Below are 21,996 nucleotides of genomic sequence, written 5' to 3' on the forward strand. Positions count from 1 at the left end.
GTGACATGTCCGTAAGTTTTGCAGTGTGGGTGACATGTCCGTAAGTTTTGCATCCGGTGTGAACACTCATATTGGAAATACACTGGCGATTTTAAGGCACGCAGCTTCTTACCATGTGCGTCAGGTGCCTCGTCTCTAGTGTGTAATGACCTTTAACCTTCTCCACCGGTCCATTGACCATGGCCTGTCTTTTCGAGATTAGAGCTCTATCTTCGATGCCTGTTCAGTCAGTTTGGCGCCAGTCACCGTGGTAAGTGTGTGTGTGTGTGTAATGAATGTTTACTGTATTGTTTTGTTTACGGGAAAGGAAATTAGGGAAAAAAAATGAAAATTCCACTTCGGTATAACTGATGTAATACAAAATAATAAGCATTCAACACTCTGCTCTTCACTAGCCACTGAGCAGTGAATCACCTTGACTTTAACAAATGCTATTATTTATAAAAATTGAAAAATCTAAAACATTTCACTTTTCACTTTTAAAGTATACAAAACCTCTTGCCACCATTCCATTTATGTGAAAGAAGATATTTCCATGTGAAACTTTACAGGCACTTGAAACATTTGGAATTCTTTGAGCCACTATATTGAATGGACACAAGCAATACTTCAATAAATAATGAGAGTTCTTCATTTATCACACAAGGTCAGATAATGTGATGAAGTTCTCCAGTAACACTTCTACCACTCTTCCCACCCTGCAGTTTCACGTGCCATATTTTCATTCAGTTTTTTCATTCGCCTGAATGCATTAGCCTCTCCCTTCACTCTCAGATTCTTTTTTGGTATCTGCTTCTTTTGCCTCCTGTCCAAGTCCTTGTGGGTGCGGTGCTTGATCTCTCGAGGGTCTATGGAGCTTGCTGTAGTGGAGAAGCTCCTAACACTACACACATCACTTAGAGAGTCATCAATAAAGTCCTCAAGAGATGGTGGCTTCTCCCCCTTCTCCTCTGCTTGTTGCCTTGCCTCTCTGGCCTTAACAAGCTGCTTGATGAGGGCCATTCGAGCCTCCTGTTGCAATTGTTTGCCCTTTTTTCGTGAATGGTTTTCCTCTATGTCTTTTTCTTTTTCTTCAGAATCTTCTTCACTACTGTTTGCCTGTGGATTCTCTTGTACAAAATCCAGAGGTTGCCCTTCAGCCATGTCTTTCAGCTCCCCAAGTGTGGTCTCGTCTTTTAAATCTTTGCACAACTCTTCAGTCTGCTCCTTCATTTCCCTGACATCCTTATCATTGTGTTCTGGTTCATCTCCAGAAAAGTCACTCTCGTTGTCTTCTTCCTCATGATCATCACTGTCTTCAGTCTCATGTATTGTTTTTCCAACTTCAAATTCTTCATCAAATTCTTGGACCTCTCTCTGATACCCACTGGCAGCAATTTCTCTATCCAGGCTGTACTCCTTTCTGTCAAAACAAATTATAATTATTTCTGAATTAGTTACTTTAGTTGTTAAGTGCCCTGTTAGTGTTTTTTATCTTGTTTTATGCAACACTACACTTTTACTCAATAATATTTTATTCTTTTAATGATTCCAGATTCTACATCTTTAGCTTTACAGAAAAGAAATGAAGGCAGAATGTTTATATGTACTTTTAGTTTACCTGTGTTAATGAAATAAAGGGAAAATAATACAGTTCATAGAATCTTAAATACATAAGCAGAATGTTTCTATACTTTAGTTTACCTGTGACCTGTGTTAATTATATAAAGGGAAAATAATAAAAATTCATAGAATACTAAATATATAGGCTATATGTGTACCAGGCACCAGTGGAATGCAACTTACTTCACATCCTGCTCAAAGTTTGGACACAGCTCGCTTTCATAATTGAATCTCCTCCTAAAGAAGTCCTGTACACATCGCACATCTCGGTCAAAATATCTGTACAGAAAAAAAGAAGTTAAGAATTTGAGCATAAAATCTACATTCACCTAAGTTTTAAGTGCAGTTTTGTCCTAAAGTTATGCATAAGAATAAATAAATACATAACAGACATATAAATAAACAAAATTACTTACATCTTTGCATTTTCATGGGATGTTGATACCATCTGAGGAAAATCTATGACAACTGGCTTATCTTGGTCATCCAACATCAGATTAAATTCATTGAAGTCTCCGTGAATGACGCCATTATTTGCAAACCTCACAATCAGGTCCATGAGGTCACTGTAGAGCTGAGGTACATCCTTCACTTCACGAATGTTGGACCTGAGTTATGAAAGACAGAGATCAATTAGGTAACTGTGTATTGTTAATGTGCAGAAACTGAGTAGCATTTTGATTTAATTCCACTGGAAAGAATTACTGCAACAAAAAGGACAAATATTATCACTTAACTTGTTTGATCTATCTATATGGGAAGAGGGGAAAAAAAAAAAAAAAAAAAAAAAAACTACTCACTCCTGATGGAAAGAGGTAACCTCAGACTACCTACTACACACGGAAACTTAAGCATAGTGTGCTGGTCTATGTATTTCCATAGCAAGGCCCCACAGCATCAACTACATACATTAGTTTATCCTTGTCCCTTCACTGAGACTGTTCCATAGTCCAGTCCTTCATAATGCCTCTTTGCTCACCTCATTCAAGATAATCTAAACAAAAAACAAAATCCATAATTCCATGAGAGAGAGAGAGAGAGAGAGAGAGAGAGAGAGAGAGAGAGAGAGAGAGAGAGAGAGAGAGAGAGAGAGTAGGGATGACATGAATGACTTTAACTTGTGAATAATTGTAGACTTACAAGGGATAACCATTAACTAGTTCCATAATGATACAGTGTCTGCACCAATCCACAGGTCGAGGCACAGGGAATCCTCTCTCATGTAGCGCCTTCATGTAAGCAAATTCCTTGGTGGCTGACAGTCTTGAAAGGTACAGCCATGACATCCTGTGCCTATTTTTGTGGTAGTCTCGTTTCTCCTTCAGTTTACGAAATGAAGTTCGTCCCAGTCTGAAATCATGCAGTGAATCTATTATGTTCATCTAAAATATTGCTATTTGGAAAATGTAATAAAATAATTGCTTACGTCTCCAGTGTTGAAAAATAACCTGACTGCAGCAAACACCAACAAACAGACAAATGTTGCAAAAGAATGTTATTAATACTCAGGTTAAATTAGAAACAATTAATACTTGAATAAACTAGAATTCATTAACAAAAGTTCAGTCCCATCAGAGAGGTAAAAAAACTACAAGTTATTAGATACCAACTACAGTATCTCATACTTAGGATCCATAACCTTACCTATCCCAGTGAGCTAGAGGTACAGTAACAGACAGAAAAAAAAAAAAAATTACCTATGAAGTTTCATGCAGAGAGGGTTCCCAAGAGTGTCAGTCACCACATATATATCAGATTCTTTTCCTACGCCAATTTGACTCCCTACAGAGCCAATCACTTCCCGGGATGACAGGACTTTAAGAGCTAGATAGTCATAGCCCATGTTAGTTAGCCTGTAGCCATCATCTGCAAAGAGATAAATTGTCACATCATTTAACATGCATGCTTAACTGTGGCTTTGGTATTACAGGAGTTAAGAGTGTGAATTATGTTAGTGTGGTATGAGTGGTGCTTTGCTTGGCTCACCCTATAGAAGACTACTGGCCTGCTATATAAACACAGATAGCTTAGGCTGCTTTCTCACAAAAGTTTTCAGCTGGTCCGGCACATGCCACATGGTTTAGCATTACATTGACTCTTATGGATGTACATGGATTTCATGATTTATATGAAGGATAAGTTCCTGAAGGGATCGTGTAATGCGAAAATCGCATAAAGTGAACATGATTACCAGACTAAACTGTACAGTCATTGCAAAAAGTTCAGGGTAAACTTGTCACAGTATGCATCCATCAGTCACTTCCCAAGCTGGGTTTGAAAGGGAGCCTGTGATTGGGTAGCGGATGTCAACCTCCACCGTGCATGGGAAGGAGGAGGAGAGTTAAGGAGGGATTAGCACTAGCAGGGAGCTACCTTCCAACAACTCTCTCTCTCTCTCACATTATTATTATTATTATTATTATTATTATTATTATTATTATTTTTATCATTATTACTATTATTATTATTAATAATAATAATAACACATAAGCAAGATATTTGGACTAACATTTCATCAAGATATCTGGACTATCATATGAAATATTGACTAATATAAGAGTGGCATTTCAATACATGGACAAAGATATGATAAAAAAAAATCATCACAAGCAGGATATGTACAAGACTGGAATATGCAGCAGTGGTGTGGTCTCTGAGCTCTAAAAAGGATATAAGAAAATTGGGAAGGATACAGAAGATTGCTACAAAGATGGTACTGGAATTAAAGGACCTAACAAATGAGGAACGACTGAAGGGAATGGGACTGCCAACCTTACAAGATAGAAGAGAACGTGGGGACTTAATAACAATGTACAAGATAGTCAATGGCATTGAAAAGATAGACAAATAAGACCTGGTGCTATTGACAGAAGATGGAAGGACAAGAGGACATGAAAAGATCAGGATGAGGCAATGTGTGAAGGATATTGGAAAATACAGTTTTCCACACAGAACAGTGGAAAAATGGAATGCATTGGATAATGAAGTTGTTACAGCACATAATGTGCATAACTTTAAGGAAAAATTAGATAAATGGAAATATGGAGACAGGACACTATGAGCCCCACTCGAACCTTGTATAATACAACTAGGTAAACACACACACACACACACACACACAATAAATCAATGGGGCCTGATGGCATATCTGGGAGGTTGCTAAAAGAATGCAAGGATCAATTGTTGAACCCCATATTTGATATTGTGGAAACCTCCATACGAACAGGAATAGTCCCAAATGAGTGGAAAAGAGCTGACATTGTGCCTATATATAAGAATGGTAGTAGAATAGAACCGTTAAATTACAGACCAGTATCGTTGACTAGTATATAGTGCAAGGTATGTGAAGAAGTAATTAAAGCTAAGTGGAGTGAGTATCTAGAAAGTGAAAACATTCTGAGCGAAAGGTAGTTTGGTTTCAGAAAAGGAATATTGTGCGTATCCAATTTATTATGTTTTTATTCAAGAGTGACTGACATACTACAACATAGAGAGCGATGGGTGGATGCTATTTACCTGGACTTGAGAAAAGCCTTTGATAAAGTGCCACACAACAGACTGATGTGGAAACTAAAGAAGATTGGAGGAGTAAGTGATAAATTAGCAAAATGGATGGAAAATTACTTAGTGGGAAGAGAAATGCGAACAGTGGTGAAAGGAAAGAAGTCAGAATGGAAAAAGGTAACCAGTGGAGTTCCACAAGGGTTAGTGCTTGGTCCCATCATGTTTTTGATTTATGTTAATGATATGCCAGTAGGAATTGACAGTTACATGAATATGTTTGCGGACGATACTAAAATTATGAGGACTGACCTCGTGCCGCTCACTTCCTTATTGTCCTTTGCACAGACAGTATGGCAGCCCATTCAACTCATTCCTCACATTTACACAGCCAGGCTAAAGAAATGGTCTTCCATGTAAGACAGTATTTTCAAGAGGAGAAGGATAAGGGAGCTGTTCTCCATGGCCTGTCAAAGGTTGTGTCTCGCACTGCTGCAGCAACGAAGCTTAGCTAGAGCACAGTAGAAAAAATTTTGAAAGCAGCAAGAGAAAATTAAGAAAATCAATGTCCCCAGTTTAACTTACCCAAGAAGAGGAAACGTGCAACACCAGTCTCTGATTTCTTTGATAACTTCAATGAAGGAGTCTTGCAAAGGACAGTACTCCGTTTTTACGAGAGAAAGGAAATTCCCACCCTGGACAAGATTTATGCAGCTGTTAAATCCAATCTCTCGTATCGTGGCAGCCGGGAAATATTAAGAACAGTACTGAAGAGAATCGGGTTTCGATATGGAAAGGTTGATGGACGAAGATTCCTAATGGAAAAAGATGATGTCACACATGCAAGGTTGATTTTCTTGCACGAAATGAAGAAACACAGAAGTTCAGGGAAAAGCATCGTCTACTTGGATGAAACCTGGATTAACCAAAATTACTCAATGTCCAAATGCTGGGTAGACAGCACGGCAGAGAAGGCCACGGGAGTGAGGGTGCCCACGGGGAAGGGTTCCCGCTTGATTTTGCTTCACGCAGGAACGAGAGATGGATTTGTCCCTGGAGCAACCCTCGTTTTCCAAGCAAAGAATGTTGGTGATTACCATGAGCAAATGAATGCGGACACCTTTGAGAAGTGGTTTAAGTCCCAACTACTGCCCAACATTCCATCCTCTTCAGTCATAGTGATGGATAATGCATCCTATCACTCAAGGAAAGTGGATAAGCCACCAACTACTGCAAACAAGAAAGCAGAGATCCAAGAATGGCTGGAGAAGAAGGGTGTTGCAGTGCCAGACGGTCTACTTAAGACTCAACTCCTGCATCTTGTCACTCGCCACACTGCAGCCGCTGACACACAATATGTCATTGATAAGACTGCCTCAGAACATGGGCATAAGGTTGTACGCTTACCCCCCATACCACTGCAACTATAACCCAATATAACTGATTTGGGCACAGGTTAAAGGGTATGTGGCAAAGAGAAACACCTTTAAGATTGCAGACCTGAAACCACTCGTCCAGGAGAGTCTCAACAGCATCACGGCAGACAACTGGAAAAATGCTGTGAGACACTCTGAGGGATTACAAGTGAATGATGAACAGAGAGATATGGTGATTGACCATTATCTCGACTCGTTCACAATCACTCTCTCATCTGACGAAGAGTCGTCATAACTCTTTTATGATATACAGAGGAATAAGGACTACTGGGGACACCTCTTTAAAAAAAAAAAAAAAAAAACGCACAAGACAAATACCTCATGGGTGGTGTGGAATATATATATATATATATATATATATATATATATATATATATATATATATATATATATATATATATATATATATATATATATATATATATATATATAGAGAGAGAGATATAAATGACTTACTAAAGAATCAAAGGTAAGCAGAGAGAGAGAGAGAGAGAGAGAGAGAGAGAGAGAGAGAGAGAGAGAGAGAGAGAGAGAGAGAGAGAGAGAGAGAGAAACAGTACAACAGTAGTGAAAACGTGGCAACACTGTACAGAGACGCTCGCTCCCCCCACGGCCGTAAATTAAGGCTGGTCAGACTATAGCAAAGTGAGAATGAGGGGATTAGCTGAGAGGAGAGGGGTGTTGGGCCCGGATGACGGGCTGCGCTAGAATGTCAAAAACGCTCCATCACACTGGCTGACCCGTTTGAGAGACCCTGATTTTGCCGAGCACAACTTTGACTCGCGATTGCACGATTTGGTCCCCATTTGAATCTCCTGCTGGTCCTGTGTTACTGTCTTATATATGCATATATGTTCACAAAACAACATTTCTACTAGCTTTTTACAAGCCTTGCCCCCCAGAAAGGATTGTTTTGTAATGCATAAAGTGAAATCTTAATGGAATACCAAAAAATAAAGCAGAGATGAGATGAGCCACAGACGAAGTGGGATACTCGTGGCCACTCGGCCGCTTCTTCTTCTTGTGACCCTTTTAACTTGTGTGTTACTTTCATCATGATGTTTATGTTTCCAGTTTCCACTCCTCTATTGCCTGCTATAATGGACATCATGTCTTAGTATTAATATATGCTCATGCCATGATAACCTGACTGGCAGTAGTGATAGTGAATTACTAATGAAATACTGCGGTATTTCATAAGTAATTCACTATCACTCACTGCCACAGAGTCCAGGTTGAATACTAAGATATGATATTCATTATAGTAGGCAATAGAGGAGTGGAAACAAATCTACAGTCAACCCTCGGCTATCGCGACTTCAGCTATCGCGTTTTATCACTATCACGCACTCATGAAAAGCTGCTAAAATTTCATTATCGCGACCTCAGATGCCTGCTATCACGCGCCCCGCCATGACGTCATGGGATATCTGAGCACTCATTGGCCAAAACCGCCTTGCCGCCAAGATCAATTCGGCTATCGCGTGTTATATAGCGCTATTTCGGCCCCAATTGGGCGCGATAGCCGAGGGTTAAGTGTAATATTATCGTGGTGTAAGAAAACACGCCAAGCTAAAAAGGTCACAAGAAGAAGAAGAAGCGGCCAAGTTGCCAGAATCTCCGCCGTCTGTGGCTGATCTCATCATCTCTGCTTTATTTTTTGGTATTCCATGTAAGATTTTACTTTATGCATTACAAAACAATCCTTTCTTGGGGCAAGTTTGTTAAAGTTAATATATATATATATATATATATATATATATATATATATATATATATATATATATATATATATATATTGTTTTTTTACCCATGTGGTATGTTGGGCATCAGCCCAGAACGCATCCCCCCTATTTCCATTACTTCCTATGGGAAAATTATGTCCGCTTAACGAATTTCCGCTCTATGAACAACTTTGACACCCCCTATCCTATTCGTTAAGTGGAGTATTACTGTACTGTGTGTTTGGTACTTCATTTATTGTTTTTTTTCCGTCTTTTGGGTAAAAAAAAAAAGTATTTTTTCGGGAGGATCTGGGAACGTAACCTCTATTTTCCCATAGGACCTATTATTTGCCCAACACGAATCTCGCCGTGCACGACGAGCTCAGGAACATAACTGTCGTGTTGGGCGAGGTTTGACTGTATGTACATATATATATATATATATATATATATATATATATATATATATATATATATATATATATATATATACCACTACTTTTATAATGTCATATGAGTCATTGGAAGTTAGAGGAGCTACGTACAAATTCTCTCACATTCTCACATTTATGTGCACAAAACAACATTTCTATTAGCTTTTATTAGTTTGCCTCAAGAAAGGATTGTTTTGTAACGCATAAAGTGAAATCTTACATGGAATACCAAAAAATAAAGCAGAGATGAGATGAGCCACAGATGAAGCGGGAGACTCGCAGCCATTCGGCCACTTCTTGTGACTCTTTTAGCCTGCGTGTTGTCTTTCCCCATGATATTTGTTTCCACTCCTCTATTGCCTGCTATAATGGATATCATATCTTAGTATTATCATGCCATGAGGATAACCTTGACTCCGTGGCACTGAGTGATAGTGAATTATTAATAAAATACTGCGGTATTGAATTTGTAATTCACTATCACTCAGTGCCACAGAGTCAAGGTTATCCTCATGGCATGAGCATATATGAATACTAAGATATGATATCCATTATAGCAGGCAATAGAGGAGTGAAAACATAAACATCATGATGAAAGTAACATGCAAGCAAAAGGGTCACAAAAAGAAGAAGAAGCGGTGGAGTGGCCACGAGTCTCCCGCTTCGTCTGTGGCTCATCTCATCTCTGCTTTATTTTTTGGTGTTCCATGTAAGATTTTGCTTTGTGCATTACAAAACAATCCTTTCTTGGGGGCAAGGTTTGTAAAAAGCTAATAGAAATGTTTTGTAAACATAAATGCATATATAAGACAGTAACACCACCTCCAGAGGTGGTGTTCCTAGCAACCTCAGAGCAACCTGATGGTAACCTTGTCACAGTCCCTCCAAGCGTTCATGGATGCCATTTCGCTGCAAGAGGTTGCTCTGATGTTGATAAAGAAACTTGGATCCAGCTCCAGGAGCGCTAGAGACAGAGGCGGGGAGCCAGCCAATCACAGTGAAAGTACCGCGTTCGGTCCCTCACCCGGCAAATTCAAACCCAGAAAATTCACTAAAACGGATGTGGTTGTACGTTATGCGGACTTTTTGGTCTAACTTTATATAGTACGTTAAACCGGAAATTCGTTAAATGAACGTTCGTTAAGTGGAGTATTACTGTATATATATATATATATATATATATATATATATATATATATATATATATATATATATATATATATATATATACAGTAAGGTCTCGGTTTACGTCAGAGGTACGTTCCTGAAACATGACGGAAGTCGATTTTGTACGTAACTCGAGTTTCCGTACATTTCAAAGCATATTATCGAGTTTTCAACCAATCATTGTTTATGGTCATTCAGGTAAGTTAATGGTTATATTATTATATTATTTACAACTATGTAGGAATATGAAACAAAAGCTTGTTTTTGTTGTTGATTAGGGCCACAAACGCGAAGGACTGCAAGTTGCCGAGAGGGGTGGATGCCTGAGGCCGCCAGGAGGGTGGGCAGGTCGAATGTTGTGATGCCCAGGGCGGACAGCTGGGAGCGTAGTGCAGTGCGGCGGGAGTAGAAGTGTGGGCAGCGGTGCAGGAAATGCAATACGAAAGGGCAATAGGGATCAGCAGACGGTGCAAGTCAGCTGCGAGTGTCATGTGGCCCAGGCGAAGGCTCCTGAGTTGTTATTGTTGTGATGGGTGTGCGAGCCCTCAAGGTCATCAACCTCCCCGTTGTCATGGTAACAGGCTTCCTATTTTCTTCTTCCCTCCCTCACACACAGCTGCTACCTCCCTTCTCATGTCTTTTAATTATGTCCTCTTTTTCTTTTAGCATAATGGTTTTCCTTTTCTTAGCATCACTGCTGTCACTAAGAAGTTTTCTCTTTGGTGCCATTGAGCAATTTGAAAAAAATAACTAGGTTTTTTTTTATCTTGTATTGTTTTAAAATTCCATAATCTGAACACACATAAATTGAGAAATATCTTTATTTTACATGAGGTTGGGGCTTTGCTACTAAATTAAGAGTTTTATTGTAAAAATATTGAGGAAAGCAGATATCTTCAATTTTTTTTTTTACAAAGTTTATTAATTTTCTTACCAAAATATGTAAGAAAACAGAGAAATCTTATGTTTTCTGACTAAACTTATGAGTTTTCTTATCAATATAATCAGGAAAACACATCTTTTCAGTTTCCTCATTAAACTTATGAGTTTTATGAAGTCCTCCAACACTGAGAGACAGTAGTGCACTAACAAATATGACGAGAAGATACTCAAGTAGACATCAGGAGCAATATCCTGCAGCAGACACCCCACCATTTAACCAGTGAAACCCGTTCATGTGAAAGTAGCCTTAATTGGATTACATTGATATACTATCAGCTGGAAGTGTGAATGACATACACACTGATGCCTAATTGCAAAATATTGTTGCATGGGTAACTCAAGTTTTGATATATGTCATCAAACTTTTCGTAATAGGATAGCCTTCCTTATAGTATTTGCAGTTGTTTTTTGCTCTGAGAGAGAGAGAGAGAGAGAGAGAGAGAGAGAGAGAGAGAGAGAGAGAGAGAGACTCACAATGTTTGCCCCGTTCATAGGAGCAGAGCTTGTGTTTGCTCAGCTCCTGCAGCATCTTGTGGACACCCCCAGTACGCACATTGGCAATCTGTGCCACAAGTGGTCCTGGCACCAGCTCATGGTTCTTCATTCCCATCTCCACCTGGAAGTAAGAAAGAGTCAGATCGCTTCACAACAAAGTTCTTGTTTATTTGTCTTTGACTAATGACTTTGTAGAAATATTCATGTTTTGTTTTATGTATAAAATCTCTATGAAAAATCTAGTCATTACCAATAATTTTTTTAATTATTTAATTTGCTTAATGATGTTTTCTAGTTTAAAACAACATTGAAAATGTTAGTTTCCATTATTCTGTTTTAAAAATCATGAAAATACATTAACATATATTTGTATGTTAAGGAGGGACACGTTGGTCACACTCATGACCGACATCCTGTGTGTTCATATGAAAGGGACACAGTGAAGGGATTGGTAACTTCCTCCTATTTTTTCTTTCCTATGATGAATCAATGTCTCAGCAACATTAGCTAAAGAAAGACTTTAGTCTGATACATACATAAATAAGGAACTCAAACTATAAAAAAATTAGGTAGAGTTCCAGGATTTGAAGTATCACAGATAAATGGTTGGTCAAGCAAACTATTGTTCCTTTATACATATATTCCTTTGAGAGCTTTTGGGTTTTAATATGGATCAAAAGAAGAAGAGTGAAGTAGAAGGAAGGTTGTATATGAATCAGTAAAGTGGAAGGGGCACTTTGGAGCATTATGTAATACCACTTTGGAAAGTGAACGGGACCAAAGCTTTGATTTTGTAAAGGTTTCCTTTTATTTTTATTTCAATGATATCAGTAAACAACAGTTATGTATATCACACGAGGAATCCCAAATATTTATTAGAAAAACTTATTCATAAGAACTGGCAATTATTTGAATATCAAAAGAACTAAGTCATAATGCTAAAAATTTTCCTTATTGCTAACCTTGAACACAAAGAAATGTCAGCTGAGGGTTAAAACATAAACATAAATAATAGGATAACAAAGGGCCACCAGGGCCCATCTAGGTTATCCTGTATCAGTCGCACAGCGACCTCGTCATCAGTACTTAAAGATACACTTACAAGTACACAATACATTATATACTAATTCTAAATATTTGGCCCATTAACAGGGCTAAGTCCTGCAGCGAATTCCTCTACAATCTGTGATCCTCATACATGGGGATCATGTCTTGTTTAACTATAGTAAATTTCTTATAAAACTATCATGCAGTGCTATACATAATTATAAATCTAATAAATTTAAGTGCTTATCTAATCTGTTTTTAAACATTGTCAAACTAGTGCTATTTACAACCCTCTCTGGCAATGCATTCCAGAAGTCTACCACCCTATGACTAAAGAAATATTTTCTTATATCTAACCTGCAGCCTTGCTTTCTAATCTTCCTGCCATGATTTCTAGTCCTATTTCCTCCTCTAAGGTAAAGAAAGATCTCACATCTATGTAGTTTGTATCTGAGAACATTTTAAATAACTCTATCATATCCCTCTTATACATCTCCTCTCAAATGAAAACATGTTTAATTCCTTTAATCTATCTCTATACTCCAGGCGCTTTAATGCTGGTATCATCCTAGTTGCTCTTCTCTGAACTGCTTCTAACATGTTGATATCCTGCCTATAATGGGGTGACCAGGCCTGTATGCAATACTCTAAATGGGGCCTAACATAGGAATTATATAAGCTACGCACCACTTCCTTACTTTTATAACTAACATTTCTATTTATAAAACCCAGGATCCTATTTGCCCTATTTCTTGCTTCTAAACATTGCTTTGAAAATTTCATAGTCCTGTCTATCACTACTCCTAAATCCTTTCCCTCCTTTACTGCCTCTAGCCAACATCCCTCCATCTCATAGCTAAAGTTTGTGTTGTCTTTACCTAAATGCATAACCTGACACTTTTTAGAATTAAACTCCATCTGCCACCTGTCTGCCCATGCTTTCAGCCTGTCCAGGTCTTGTTGTATTCTGTAATTGTCCTTTTCACCCTGTACTGTACACATCTGCAAACTTTGATACTTTGCTACTAATTCCTATATCTAAATCGTTAATGTACACCAAGAAAAGAAGACATCCTAGCACTGATCCGGTATAATTCTAGTTTCTGCCCATACTCCCCCCTCCATCCCCCAACAAGCTTGGGGACAGGTAGGAATGTGGGGTTTTGTATGGGGTACATGAAATGCATCAGAAATGCGTATTTTTTGCGTAAAATGGAAAAAATTCCCATTAAAAAGTCTACGTAATTTTCATTACAAGTTTCATGACGTTGATGAAGCCAACAAGCCACGGAGCTCCATCACACTCGGAAATAAGCAGTACACTGACTTGCATTTGTTTATTGCTGGGGTTTGTGGGTAACTAGTGAATAGGATTCTTATTGTGTCTATAGTTCTTTTGTCCAATGGCGTGCCACCACCTCTTAACACCACAAGCTGCGCCAATGGGAATTTGCTATATGTATTCGAAGGCGGGGCACAGCTGGGCAGACAGGTGCACAGAGATCTGTGTGAGCAGTTGAGCTATGGCCACCAGTGACATTAGTTGTAAAGGCTGCGAATTTGATTACTGGGAAATCATCGCTCCTGCGATGCAAGTCAGTGTACAATCGAGAAGAGGACCAGCCAGGACCTTCATCCTTTCGTTAAGGTATTGTGAGGAGGGGTATTGGTAGAGGTAGGGCATATTGTGTGAAGCTATAAGAGAACTGGTGTGAGGGAGGAAGCTGCCCCAAAGCAAGGATACGGTAGGTTAGGTTTATGTTAGGGTTAGGTTAGTGTGGGGGGAGTCCGGGGGGGCACAGCCCCCTGGCTAGGTCTGGTTAGGTTAGGTTTATGTTAGGGTTAGGTTAGTGTTGCATGGGGGGGTCCGGGAGGCAGCCCCCCCTAGCTAGGTTAGGTTACGTTAGGTTAGGTTTATGTTAGGGTTAGGTTAGTGTTGTAGGGGGGGTCTGGGGGGGCACAGCCCCCCCAGTTAGGTTAGGTTAGGTTTTTGTCCTTAGATTTTTTGGATCGCCATATCTCGCCTCTTTTGACTCCCCCAAAACTCTCGATTCCCCACGTGCTCCCAAGCTTGTTGGGGGGAAGGGGGGTAATAGAAAAGAATATGTAAGGAGTTGCTGTTCTATAGATTTACCGAATTACCGAAATTAGTAAAATTAGGAAACTTGTAATGAAAATTCCGTAGACTTTTAATGGGAATTTTTCCATTTTACGCAAAAATACGCATTTCCGACGCATTTCATGTACCCCACCCAAAACCCCGCATTCCCACCTGTCCCCAAGCTTGTTGGGGGGTGGAAGGGGAGTATGGGCAGAAACTAAAATTTTACCAAGTGATCTTTCAAAGATTGCCCCTGGTATAATTCTAGTTTCTGCCCATACTCTCCCTCCACCCCCAACAAGCTTGGGGACAGGTGGGAATGCGGGGTTTGTGTGGGGTACATGAAATGCGTCGGAAATGCGTATTTTTGCGTAAAATGAAAAAATTCCCATTAAAAGTCTACATGATTTTCATTACAAATTTCATGACGTTGATGAAGCCACGGAGCTCCATCACACTCGGAAATAAGCAGTACACTGACTTGCATTTGTTTATTGCTGGGGTTTGTGGGTAACTAGTGAATAGGATTCTTATTGTGTCTATAGTACTTTTGTCCCATAACGTGCCACCACCTCTTAACACCACAAGCTGCGCCAATGGGAATTTGCTATATGTATTCGAAGGCGGGGCACAGCTGGGCAGACAGGTGCACAGAGAACTGTGTGCGCAGTTGAGCTATGGCCACCAGTGACATTAGTTGTAAAGGTTGCGAATTTGAGTACTGGGAAATCATCGCTCCTGCGATGCAAGTCAGTGTACGAGTGCAATCGAGAAGAGGACCAGCCAGGACTCTCGTTAAGGTATTGTGAGGAGGGGTATTGGTAGAGTTAGGGCATATTGTGTGAAGCTATAAGAGAACCGTTGTGAGGGGAGGGAAGCTGCCCCAAAGCAAGGATACGCTAGGTTTGGTTACGTTAGGTTAGGTTTGTTAGGGTTAGGTTAGTGTTGCAGGGAGGGGCTGTCTAAATTACTCAAGTTATCTTCTTCCCTGCTCAGGTTCAGACCTAAGACAACCTATGTTGTGTTGTAAGTAACTGGCGTGCATTTGTTTGTCAAGGGCAGGACGGTGGGCAGTGTCATTGGGGCAGTACTTCAGGCCGGGCCAGGGAATGTTGTTATGTATTCGAGTGTTGACGGGCTTTTGCTGCAGCATTCCTTGATCACTAAATTGTACATGTTTTATGACTGTAACACATTGATTACTGTTTGATGAGTGGAATGGATGGTGTTTTTGTGATTTGCCTTTAATGTTTTATCTTGGTTTTGTAAAGATATCATGAACTTTGTGAAACTGGTTCTGATGAAACCAATGTATCTTCAAGATTACCACTCCACTTAACTTCTCCGTAGGAAAGGAGTGTGTGATGATATTAAACTTAATCTGCTCTGAAAGAAACTTCCTTAAAGTTTACTTTTTTGTGACATTCTCAATTTCGAACATTTCTGGTTAAAATTCATACCTTCTAATGTTTTAATGTTTCTTGCCTGGTTGGGCTCCCTTGGAGGGAACCCCATAATGGGTAGCATGCCAGTCCTAAAAAGAACAATAACCAAAGCAAGAAAAATAGGGATAAAAATACGACTGAAAAGTGTGCTATAAGCCTATATAAAAGACAAGGAGGATATGAATGCAGTTAGTAACTGTCAATATTGTTGAATAGTTCATCACCTAAGAAGTCATCGATTCCCCTTTTAAATGTACCTAAGGTGTCCGTTTCAGCTAACTCAGCAGGGAGAGCATTCCAATACCTGGCCACTCAAACTGAAAAATACCTGTCTTGCCTCACAGGATGCGTGGGGAACAAATATCTTAGATTCATGACCTCTCAGCATCCTTCTCAAAGGGGCCATGATAAAAATGTCAGTAGGAGCAACAACCAGACACCCTATGAAAAATCTTCCAGCACTTGATTAAACCAGCACAAAGTAAACACCCTTTGACAGAATACAGATCTAGAATTTTGAGACATTGGCCATGAGACGTTACCAAGACTCGCAACCTGCTTAGTACAACGTTGCTGAACAGATTCCAAAAGAGTCAAATCCATGATGTAATCTGTATTCCAGACTGGAGATGCAAACTCAAGTACAGGATGTATATGAGTGACAAAAAGCTTAACCATGAAAGAAGGAGACCAGCACAGAGTGGATTTCAGAAGCGAGTTTACTAGTCCAGCAGCTTAAGACACCAAGGATTGAATGTGAATGTGATATCTTAATGATGGCTCTATAGTTATACCTAAATCCATTGCAACGTCACTCAGAATTTACCATATATAATGAATAGGATCCCAGATCATAAATCTGACAAAGATTGACTCGAAAATTTATACACTTGGTCTTGTCTGCCTTAATTTTTAGATCCCAGGATTCAGCAACTACAATTAAAGAATTAATATCTCTTTGAACTGTGCTAATGTCTTGCATTATAGTGGAGAGATTAGAAGGCTTTATAAAGAGATGTTATTTAAAGTCATCAGCAAATAATTCAAAGTTATATGTTAAGAAAACCCCAATGTGGTTTATATAGATAAGATAAAGAATAGGACCTAATACAGATCCTTAAGGTACCCCACTAACTACTGGAAATAAAGAACTGACCTGACCACCCACAACTACCTCCATTAATCCATGAGAAAGAAAAGCCTTTATCCAAGAAAGATCACCATCAATACTTATATTATAAAGTTCAGTAAGAAGAATCAGATGGTTCAATGCGTGTTCCTATGATTTTTTTTTTTTTTTTTTCATGGGAGATTCATTCTCTTCACACAAGGCAAATAGTTTTTCTCAAGTTACGTTTTGGTAGCATGTTTCAAACTCTCCCCATAGCTTCGTATACAGACAGAGGCTCCAAATATGCCAAATATATTTATTTGGGATATAACCTGACAAAAGTAACTCACCTGGTAGGGCCTTACCACTCTTGAGTCTTGCCTGGATTGGGTGAGGGAGGGACACAAGCTAGACTGATAATCCCATCAGACAAGAGACAGTGCTGCTATGCATGATTATGATTGATTATACAGTAGTTGACTATTTTCAGTATTAGAAATTAAGGAGATAAAAATATTAAAAAATGGAAAATAAACAGACATGAATAAATAAATACACATATCCTTTTTTTTCTTCTTTTTTTACTTCTAATGGAAAGTATTAGAAGGTCAGTGTTGTATCAGTAGTCACTCATGCATGTCCTTTTCTTTAGTAGTACCTATCTATGTTTCTCTAACTCCTGACCTTACAGGCTTCCAGAGAATCCAGTAGATACTGAGGATGACAATCCATTGCTGCGAACAAATTCCCTCCCAGAGTTTGACCAGCTTACCCCTGAGAAATGCTGGACTGGGATGGGCAAGCTGGCACTGGAGTACGAGTCTGGCGTGTGGGCAGTGGAGGAGAGAGCCAGAGGTGGAGTCTCACTTTACATATATATTCTTAAATACTCCATGAGTGATTATTTGCAGCAAGTTCATAATGCTCGTCTTTCTTGCTACATTCTTGATATTTACATTTTGTGTAGAATATTTGTTAATTTAGCTAGGCATTGAGAATAGATGACTCTATAGTTAGAACATTGTAAGGGGTTTTAAAGTGCATGAAAGGCAATTCCCTCATTTATCATATCTTGTTTCCTGAATTGTCAGTCTTTGTCAGATACAAGAAAATTAACATTGCCTAACATACATATAATTAATTCGATAATCAAATACATGTAAGTAGTTGTTATCAATTATACCTTTCGATAGAAACTGATCATTTCACCATTATCCTTACAGATCCCAAGGAGCCTAAAACATTTGATAATATTATTGGAGAACTAGACAAACTTGAATCTCCTTTCAATGCTGCCTGGAGCACTGTGAAAACTCTCTACACTGTCAAGAACAGCGACATGAACACAAACACTTACCTTAAAATCCACGAAAGAGCAAGGAAGGCGCGGGTTCACAAGTTCCAGAGCCAGCCAATCTATGAAGCCTGCAAGGTAAGATAGCTCATAAATAAACTAATACTGATATGTTTTGTTGTAATTAAAACACACACATCCATATATGTCCTTTTAATTGTACCTTTGTATTAATTTTTATGTATGTATCAGTTACCTTTTTAGGAAAGCAGCAATCTGTCAGACACATATAAGTAGGTTTGCATCCATCTGAAAACAATACAGAAATGAAGTGTATACACATAGAATATAGAAGGAATTGAATATATATTTTTTAAATTCATCAAACTCTAAGAACAAATGATATGTACAACAAGATATTTATGGTATAAAGTGTGTGCATTTAAGAATCGCACAAGTACAATTTAGTGTGGGAAATGAAGGAATATATATATATATATATATATATATATATATATATATATATATATATATATATATATATATATAGATGTAAATATTATTTTAGCTAAAGTCACAATTAAACTGTACAATATATATATATATATATATATATATATATATATATATATATATATATATATATATATATATATATATACAGTGGAGACTCAATACTCAAATTTAATTACTGTATTTGACGGCATATAAGACGCATTTTTCTTTCAAAATTTTGGCTCATAAAATCACCCTGCGTCTTATACGCGAAGTTGAGACCTCCCATGGGCTCCCGAGACACACTAACCCAGCTTACAATCAGTGCTTCTACCTAACCTAAACTCCACACATCATTATTTTATTGCTTGTATTATTATTAACAATATTATTGCCGTTACTTTAAAAACAAATTATCGTATTATGACTGAGTCTTTTAAAAACAAATTATCACAAAAATGAAAGCAATCTATCGTAATCCATGAGGCCGTGAGTCTTGTTTATAAGCATCAGCTGATCAGAAGAACCCTGCTCTACATGCCATCTGTTGGCAAGAAATAAAACTACTAATTAACGTCTATTCCATCCAGATTTTTGTTCCTTCTTCTTGCTTTTTATTCATCTATTTTATGTCTATTCTATTACATCTATTACCAATCTATTCAATACTTATTTCATTTACTGTATATACTGTTCATGACCATTGGGGATTGGTATCACTGCTGGTAAGGGTGTGAATTGTTTTGATTTTTTGGTAACATTGGAACACCCTCCCCATCATCATGGCAGTAGCTGGGAAAAGACTGAGCTACACGATTTCTTACAAATTAAGAGTTGTAGAATATGCCAAAGAGAATGGGAATAGAGCAACAGCAAGGGCTTTTGGGCCACCACCTACGGAATATATTATACACGTCTGGCGACAGCAAGAACAACAACTGAAGAGTGCAAAGAAAGGTAACCATAACCTTCGTTGTCCAGGCCAGAAATCATTGTGAAGTCTTTTAAGAAGTGTGGCATTAGCAATGCCCTTGATGGTTCAGAGGATGATGCATTATTTGAAGACTGATTCAAGCAGTAATGATGAAAATGATGAAGAATTTTCTGGTTTTGATGATGATGACTCTTCTGGTTTTGAAGATGATTAAAGTACCGTATTTCCCTGTTTCTTAAGTTTATGATCAAGTGTAGTGCCAGCTTCCTTTTATTTTAGTGTTCCTTTAATAAAATGGTTTATTTATTTTTTTTTTTTTTTGCTTTATGGAAAAAATAATTTATTTTAGTGTTCATTGTTTATTGCTGTTGTGATGCTTTGCATGCCTGTAATGTGCTGTGAGACTGCTATCAAGAATATATGCTTAAATACTTAGCACTAAAAACTTCTTTCCTGAATCTAACCTGCTAAAATGGGGGTGCATCTTATATGCCAGTGCGTCCTATATGCTGTCAAATACGGTAGTTCCAAATGGCTGCTCGAGTATTAAAAAGTTTGGCTATTGATACATATAAATCAGGTAATTCGTTCTAATCTTACCAAAACTTCAAGTTTGTAAAAATTTTGATGCATTTTTTTTTTTTTTTTTTTTTTTTTTTTTTACAATTTTGATTTGTATATACCATAAGTATAGGCTGGTGATGGATAACTTAGAAGAAGAGGGGAGATGGGTGGGGAGAAGGAGAGAGGTAGGCAGAGGATGAGTCACCATCCATGAAAACATTATGGGAATCCACTAGTGGAGGGATATAGTTCACTAACACTTGCACTCTCACTAAATTCCTTAATTTCATCAGTAAAAAGCCTCTTTGGTGCCATCATAACTTTCTAAATGAAAAACTACCGACAAAACGCTGAAGATTAATGTTTTCCCAAGACATGGCTGGACTAAGGATGCGCACCGACATCCGGTATATCGGTATTACCGGTATTACCATTAATACAGTATCAGAACGGTACACTGGCAGCTGCGAGAAGGGAGATGACAGATATTTGTGTACGACCAAATGTGCGGCCATTTGATTACTAGATATTTTCACCACTAATAAGCTTTTGGTATTAATGTAAGTTTATAAATGAAAGACTACAGATAGAATGTAGGAGAATGTTATTCTGATGACCATGGCAGCACAAGTCACAACTGGTGGAGGGGGAAGGGGACGCCAGGGAGCCTTTGTTTACAACCACGAGTGTGGACGTTCGACTATCTGATATTTTTTCGAGTATTAAATTGGACTTTTGCGTTCGAGTATTGAAAAGTTTAAGTATTTAGACGTTTGAGTGTTGAGTCTCCACTGTGTTTATATATATATATATATATATATATATATATATATATATATATATATATATATATATATATATATATATAAATTGAGTTACCTGTATAAATATATATATATATATATATATATATATATATATATATATATATATATATATATATATATATATATATATATATATTTATACAGGTAACTCAATTTACGCGATAAATGTGTTCCAAGAGGCATCGCGTATATCAAAATTCGAGTAAAACAAACTTGTAATTCTCATAAGAAACAATAGATAATAGGGGGGATATGAGATGTGGTCCAAAAAAAATCATACAAAATACTCTGTGTATTTGGTTAAATTAGCATGTTTTTATTATTTACCATTCTAAATACTAGAAGTGTATATAAAGTAAAGGGAAAAGCAAGAAATAATAAGAGAAAACAACAAAACAAAAAATACGTAAACAACACTCACTGCGTCACTGCCTTCATTACTCACACCACAGTCATTCACCATTTTTCTCTGAGCTTTTCCACTTTATCAAAACTCCACTTATCAAAAATAACCCCACATGCAGAAGAAGATGAAGGACGTTTTGGGACCATCTTGGTGAATTATAGGCAGATTGAAGAGATTCCGTCTGTAGTCAGCGCTGGCAGACTGCAAATGAGGCATGAAAAGAGGAAGGAGCAGTGGAGCTCCCATTTATCGGCCAGCTGCGGAACTCTCTGATGCGCAGTTTGAAATTGCGTCTGGCACTCAGTTTGAAAATGCGATTGGGCCAAATCGCGTATAAGCAAACCAATCACACAAATTAAATTGTAATATTTTTTCGGTCACATAATAAAAACACGTAAATTAAACACACGTAAATCGAGTTACCTATATATATATATATATATATATATATATATATATATATATATATAT

At 38.0% G+C, this 21,996-nt stretch overlaps 2 protein-coding genes across 2 annotated transcripts in view; one reads left to right on the top strand and one right to left on the bottom strand.

The window, feature by feature from the left end:
• Nucleotides 1-337: 337 nt before the first annotated feature.
• Nucleotides 338-11,449, bottom strand: LOC123498842 (serine/threonine-protein kinase RIO2-like). Its single transcript, XM_045246312.1, has 6 exons — nt 11,281-11,449; nt 3,300-3,468; nt 2,743-2,952; nt 2,019-2,210; nt 1,786-1,881; nt 338-1,402 (listed from the first exon to the last, which is right to left on the bottom strand). Exons 1-6 carry the CDS (start codon nt 11,414-11,416, stop codon nt 682-684), a joined length of 1,524 nt encoding a protein of 507 aa, XP_045102247.1. The 5' UTR covers nt 11,417-11,449; the 3' UTR covers nt 338-681.
• A 787-nt stretch (nt 11,450-12,236) lies between these two features.
• Nucleotides 12,237-21,996, top strand: part of LOC123498411 (organellar oligopeptidase A, chloroplastic/mitochondrial-like) — a 40,012-nt gene continuing 30,252 nt past the window's right edge. The window contains exons 1-5 of the mRNA XM_045245518.1: nt 12,237-12,280; nt 15,401-15,475; nt 17,697-17,860; nt 18,229-18,437; nt 18,564-18,592. Coding sequence (XP_045101453.1) covers nt 12,237-12,280; nt 15,401-15,475; nt 17,697-17,860; nt 18,229-18,437; nt 18,564-18,592 — 521 coding nt within the window. The remainder of the gene's footprint in view (nt 12,281-15,400; nt 15,476-17,696; nt 17,861-18,228; nt 18,438-18,563; nt 18,593-21,996) is intronic.

The sequence above is a fragment of the Portunus trituberculatus genome, chromosome 48 (genome assembly GCF_017591435.1).
Source record: "Portunus trituberculatus isolate SZX2019 chromosome 48, ASM1759143v1, whole genome shotgun sequence".
NCBI lineage: Eukaryota > Metazoa > Arthropoda > Malacostraca > Decapoda > Portunidae > Portunus > Portunus trituberculatus.